The 6,603-nt window shown below is 48.5% G+C and overlaps 1 protein-coding gene across 1 annotated transcript in view; it reads left to right on the forward strand.

The window, feature by feature from the left end:
* EFCAB6 (EF-hand calcium binding domain 6) overlaps window positions 1-6,603 on the forward strand; it is a 322,393-nt gene that overhangs the window by 312,981 nt on the left and 2,809 nt on the right. The window contains 2 exon segments of the mRNA XM_006866905.1: window positions 2,749-2,933; window positions 6,389-6,538. Of these exon segments, the coding sequence (XP_006866967.1) occupies window positions 2,749-2,933; window positions 6,389-6,538 (335 nt within the window).

Genomic DNA, 6,603 nt, shown 5'->3' on the forward strand with positions numbered 1-6,603 from the left:
GGTCCTCAACAATGGATCTCTTCCAGTCAGTTGACCAGACAGTTGTCTTCCAATTTTCTTGGCAGAGATGAGTGAGTGCCTCCTGTGCCGCCTCACTTTGTTGGAAGATTTCAGTTTTTATTCCATCAATTCCTGGTGCCTTGTTCTTTGCCTTAAGTGCACCCTGGTCTTGTTCCTTCAGTATCATTGACTCTTGATCATATGTTACCTCTTGAAATGGTTGAACATAGACCATTTCCTTTTGATACAGTGACTGTGAATTCCTTACATCTTCTTTTGATGCTTTCTGATTATTCGATATTTTACCCATGTTGTTGTTGTCAGGTGCCATTGAGTCGGAACCAACTCATAGTGACCCCATGCACAGCAGAATGAAACAATGTCCCATCCTGGGCCAACCTCACTCCCGCCGCCACACTTGACGTCATCAATGATGTCACCTAACTGATCCATCTCGTTGGGGGTCTTCCTCTTTTTCTCTGACCCTCCATCTTAGCCAGCATGACATCCTTCTCCAGCGACTGTTCTCTCCGGACAATGTGTCCAAAGTGTGAGAGACGAAGCCTAGCCATCTTGGCCTCCAAGGAGCATTCTGGTTGCACTTCTTCCAAAACAGATCTATTGGTTCTTTTGGCAGTCCACGGCACTTTCAGTATTCTCTTCCAACACCACAACTCAAAGGCATCAATTCTTCTACGATCTTCCTTATTCACTGTCCAGCTTTCGCATCCATAGAATCCTTCAATAACAAAAGTCTAGGCTTGAATTTTTTCTTCAGTTCCCTCAGCTTGAGAAATACTGAGTGAGTTCTTCCCTTTTGGTTTTATAACCCTGAATCTTTGCACATTTCATTATAATATTTGACTTTGTGTTCTCGAGCTGACCTTTGAAATTTTCTGTTCAGCTCTTTTACCTCCTCACTTCTTTCATTTGCTTTAGCATCTCTATGCTGAAGAGCAAGTTTCAGAGTCTCTTCTGACATCCATTTTGGTCTTTTCCTTCTTTATTGTTTTCTTAATGACCTTTTGCTTTCTTCCTGTATGACATTCTTGATGTCATCTCACAACTCTTCTGGTCTTCGGTCTTTAGTGTCTAATGCATCAAATCTGTTCTTCAGATGATCTCTAAATTCAGGAGGGATATGTTCAAGGTCATAGTTTGGCTCTCATGGACTTGTTCTAGTTTTCTTCAGCTTCAGTCTGAACTTGCATATAAGAAATTAATAGCCTGTTTCACAATCTGCTTGATTTCTGTGTATTCCATATGGTGGGTTCCATGTGTGTAGTTGTCTTCTATGTTGTTTGAAAATGGTATTTGCAATGAAGAAGGCATTCGTCTTGCAGAATTCTACCATTTGACCTCTAGCATCGTTTCCAACCTTTGCATTCCAATCACCAGTAATTATCAATATGTCTTGATTCCATGTTTGATCAATTACAGAATAAAGAAGTTAGTAGAATTCTTCAATCTCATCATCACTGGCTTTGGAGGTTGGTGAGTAAATTTGAATAATAGTGCTATTAACTGGTTTTCCTTATAGTAGGTGTATGGATATTATCCTATCACAGACAGCATTGTACTTCAAGATAGATCTTGATAATGTTCTTTTTGATGATGAATGCAATGCCATTCTTCTTCAGTTTGTCATTCCTGGCATAGGAAACCATGTGATTGTCAGATTAAAAATGGCCAATACCAGTCCATTTCAGCTCACTAATGCCTAGGATATCGATGCTTGTGTGTTCCGTTTCATTTTAGACATTGCCCAATTTTTCTAGATTCATACTTTGTACATTCCGTGTTCCTATTATGAATGGATGTTTACAGTTGTTTCTCCTCATATGAGTTGTGCCCCGTCAGCAAATGAAGGTCCCGAGGATTTTACTCCATTTGTGACATCACAGTCAGCAATACTTTGAGGGGGCAGCTCTTCCCCAGTCGTATTTTGAATACCTCCCAACCTGAGGGGTTCTTCTTCTGGTACTACATCTGACAATACTCAAGCAACTCGACAACACTTAACAACAAAAACAACCACAGACCCTTAAGGAGCCCTGGTGGTGCCATGGGTTAAGCATCCAGCAGCTAACCACAAAGTGGGCGGTTTAAACCCTCTAAACGCTCCTCAGGAGAAAGATGTAGTTGTCTGCTCCCATAATTATTTACAATCCCAGAAACCCTAAGTGCAGTTCTCTGTTTTGTAGGGTTACTGTGAGTCAGCATCTCTACAGCAGTGGGTTTTGGGTTTTAGAATAGACCTGTGCCCTGTGCCTCCAAACCCCAGTGGAGAAAAACATTTTCAGAGGCCAACTCAGAATCCCCTAAAGGGGCCAACAAGGGTCTGCAACCTGGCCCTACCGGCCTCCCACATAAACACATAGAACCTTCCAGTTCCCCGCACTGACACTGCCCTGACCCCAGCCTCTGCTCTGGGGGCTTCTGTCCACACCCCACACCCCCAGCCACTCTCTCTGCCTGTTCAGTGTCATGCCCCACAGCACCCTGTGTGTCCAGCGTTATGACCATGTAATCACACAAAGCTGGGACAGCATCAGCTGAACAAGGCTGGGGTCACCCTCCTTACAACTCCTGCCATACCTGCCCTTCTTGCCACTGCCAGTCCCAGGCGGCCAGGACCTAGAGCCAAGAAAACGCCCCAGCAAATGTTGGGTGGATGCGTAAACAAAACAGTGGGTGTATAGACAGACGGATGAATGACCATCACTGAACTGGGACTCTTGTTTCTAGCGATTGTGGAGAAGTTCCATCTGGACATAAGCAAAGAAGAAAGCCAACAGCTCATCACCAAGTACGACCTGAAGAACAACGGCACATTTGCCTACTGTGACTTCATCCAGAGCTGTATCCTCCTGCTGAAAGCGAAGGAGACGTCGCTGATGCAGAGGATGAAAATCCAGAATGCACACAGAATGGTGAGTGAGTGGTGCCCTCGCTGGCCGCGTCTGCTGGGAAATGCTCTCTTTTAGCTCAATTCATGGTGCACAGGGCTTCACAGCTGCAGAAGGGTGCCCAGCACCTCTAGAAGAGAGAGCCCAGTCCAGCTCTGCCTCCAGCAAGGACTCCCTGGTTCTCAGTCAGCCCATCCAATCTGCCTGTCACCTGTCCTTCCCTCCCTCCAGCGACCACCTCCCCACCCAACGCCTGCTCAGAGAGTCTCCCCACACACAGGACTTTGCCACGCCGCCCTTCAATGTCTCATTTCTTTCTTTGCTTTAAAACCAACTCAAGCACCGGACAGCTTCTCAGGATGTGGAGGGCCCTAGAGGTCAGGGTTTGTGGGTCAAGATCAGGTCGCCATCTTGGATGTTGACCACTAGACACTGTTTAGGCACTTCCATCCTTGAACAGAATTCAGATACTTACTTTCTTGCTTTCTAGAACCTCTAAGGTCTAGAAACCCCAGACTGGGACCCAAGAGACTAGATCCCAGGTTCTCAGGTGACCCTGAAACATCGGAGGATAAACAGTCAGATCCAGCATCAGCCACTCCTACAAAGCTGCGGGGAGTGGGGATGGGCCAGCTGACATCCTAGCCCAGTTGTGCATTGCTGATGTCAACACGAATGTAATGATTACTCTTACTGGTCCAAATGTGCTCATCCTTTAGGCATGCATGCAGGGTCAGACCCTCTGGAGTGTCTGGTCATCTTTCTTCATAGACTACACCCAGGGCCTTTGGTCTACGTACAATCTTCTGTTTCTATGAAGAAGAACGAGAGCCTAAAGACACTCCCATAGCAGCCGAATGCTCTAGTCTAGGTGTCTGCACTTCGCATCTCAGCCGTTCATGTTTTTCTAATTCCCACCCCTGCCCAGGTCAGCCACAGTCTTCCACCAACTCCCCTTTCTCGAGTCTTCCCCAAACAGGATACTAAAGCATTTTTGATTTCCTTGTTCATAAGTAGCCTTGAATGTCATGTACTGAATTAAATAATGGGTAACTGGAATTACGGAGCTGAGGAACAAAGCTAAATCCATTCACCCTCAACTCAGGTGGGACCAGCTGGTGGGACAGAGCTGGGGGACCGCCCTCCCTGCCCCTCATCCCTGCTGCATTCCCTCAGGCAACAATTAAGGTGACGGAATGGGTTCATCCAGCCAACATAGTGTAGTCCCTGCTGAAAGCCTCCACACAGTTACATTTAGCGTGTTGTGCCCAGTCACGGACCCTCTTGGTGGTGTTTCTAGCTAGACAAGCAGGAGCAAGCATGAAGGGGGGAGAGAAATGGAGCGTGGGAAAAGTCCTTCTGCTAGCGGGGTTTTCTACATCCGGGGAAAGACTGCTGTCCTCAGATCTTTCCGGGGCCCTGACAAGTGGAGAAGTTCCTGAAAGTGCCCCGCTTTTTCTGCCTCTCGAGGTCTCAGTCCTCCCCCTTCCCACCATTAATGAGGCAAGGGCTCTGTGGGCTTTAATGTGGTGGAGGGTGACCAATGTCCCCTTGTTCCCCCTCCCAGTCCTTCCCTGTGTGCATACACATTGCCCGCCCTCAGCAGGCCGCCCACTGGCCCTGGAGGACCGCCCAGCTGGGTGATATTACACTGTGGAAGCTACCGAGGCTCCGGGACAGCAGGCTCCCAGTGCATCTAGGCCTCAGCCCACAGCTCGGGCGTCCCGGCCTTTCCATCAGCAGATCCTCACACTGGACGTCATCTCGAAGCTTCAAGACAGCCCCACAGCTTTCTGGGAGAGAGTGGGGCAGCCCTGTGCCAGCTCTGCCCAGGTCCCCTCTGGCTGCCAAGGCCCCCTAACTGTGCTTGGGGTTGTTAACATTCGTCAAGTCATTCCCCAGCTTACAGTGATCCCACGCAGAGCAGTGCCAGGTACTGCCCAGTTCTGTATCATCCCCTTAACCAATGGCAGATCAGACTGTTGTGATCCACAGGGTTTACGTAGGCTGATTTTTTTTTGTAGATTGCCAGGTCTTTTTTCTTAGCCTTAGTCTGGAAGCTCCGTGTCGTAACAGCACGCAAGTATCTCCTGACTGATGAGCAGTAGCTGCACAGTGCAGTGAAACGGTACCCAAGCCCCCTGCCTTCCAGAGAGAAGCTAATGGGAAACTTTGCTAGTGGTTTGGGGAGTTCTCTCAACCTTCTCACCAGAAAGACCTCCCTTTAGGGAGGACAGTTTGGCCCCTACCCTGCCCTGCAATGTCAGAGTCAGAGGCGTGGGCTCCCTCGGCAGATCTGTTGCACTGTGTTGGGATGGGGACCTTTCCCAGCTGGACTTATCCTAAGACAAGCGAGTGGGCAGGGCACCCATTCCTCCCCTAAGGATGGATGGGCAGGGCTGACCGGAAACACTGGCCGCTCACAACGCCATGGAGTACCTGGTGAGTGTCCATCATTGGGGCTAAATGGTGTAAAACTTGAAAGCAGTTTAATTCTGTGTTAACTCTCCCAAAATAAGTCACACCTCACTGCCACAGTTCACCCTGTGCTATTCAGGCATGCATTAGGGCGAGAAATCATCTTCCTTTCGATCTGATAGCATCTAAATGAAATCATCACAGTGCAGTGTGCTGTCTAATTGCTAGATATGATTACAACCCTTAGAAAAAAATTTAAGGTGTTCATTATCATAACCTACTATAAGACCCACACTGAAAAATCGCTCTTTTCCTCTCAAACTATGTTGAAACTGGCCAGGTAGCTGTCTGACCTCCTCTCTTCAAGTTCCTGAGCTAGCGTGTCCTCCTTGTGTGGAGCTGTAGGATAAGCACTGCATTGCTAACGTCAGGTTGGTGGTTCAAACCCACCAGCCGCTCCTTGGAAACCCTATCAGGGTCACTGTAAGTTAGAAGCAACTTAACACTTAGCAACAGCAACAAGTGTGCCCTCCGTGTGGAGTCAAACAGAGCTTCGATTCTGCCTCCACCTCCCTGAGCCTCCATTTCTCAATCCATAAAATGGGGATAAACAGATGGACTGTCTTCACTGGTTGCAGGGGCAGGAACCAACCACTGGCCGTGGTGTTGAGTGGACTCCTTTGCACAGCCGCCTCTTGTGTGTCAGAGTAACAATGTGCTTCCATGAGGTTTTCTGAGGTTGATTTTTTTTTTTTTTTAAAGATTACCAGACCTTTCTTCCCAGGTACCTCTGGGTGGAACTGCCGGCTTTTCTTTCAGTTAGCAGTGGAATGCATTCACCATTTGCACCCTTCAGGGTCTCTGTGAGGGCAGGGCAGGGAGCCCTCAATGACATCATGTTTTAAACAACCACCTTCACACACACAGACCTGTAATGATCAGGGATGGTGCTGACGGGGTTAAGATGAACTCTGCTCCCCCAATCCATCCCAGACTGAGAGCCAGTGGGGCCAGAGCTCTGACCCTGAAGGAGGGCGCTCAGGAACCCTGTTGTTTTCCAGAAAGAAGCTGGTGTGGAGACCTCTTCCTTTTACTCCGCTTTGCTGCGGATTCAGCCCAAAATCGTGCACTGCTGGCGTCCTATGCGGCGCACCTTCAAAACCTATGATGAGGGCGGGACGGGGTTCCTGACTGTGGCTGACTTCCGGAAGGTGAGCGTGCCTGGGAGGTGGGGGCGCACAGCGCAGTCAGAAAACTCAGAAGCGAGTCCTCCCCA

The sequence above is a fragment of the Chrysochloris asiatica genome, unplaced genomic scaffold (genome assembly GCF_000296735.1).
Source record: "Chrysochloris asiatica unplaced genomic scaffold, ChrAsi1.0 scaffold00097, whole genome shotgun sequence".
Classification (NCBI taxonomy): domain Eukaryota; kingdom Metazoa; phylum Chordata; class Mammalia; order Afrosoricida; family Chrysochloridae; genus Chrysochloris; species Chrysochloris asiatica.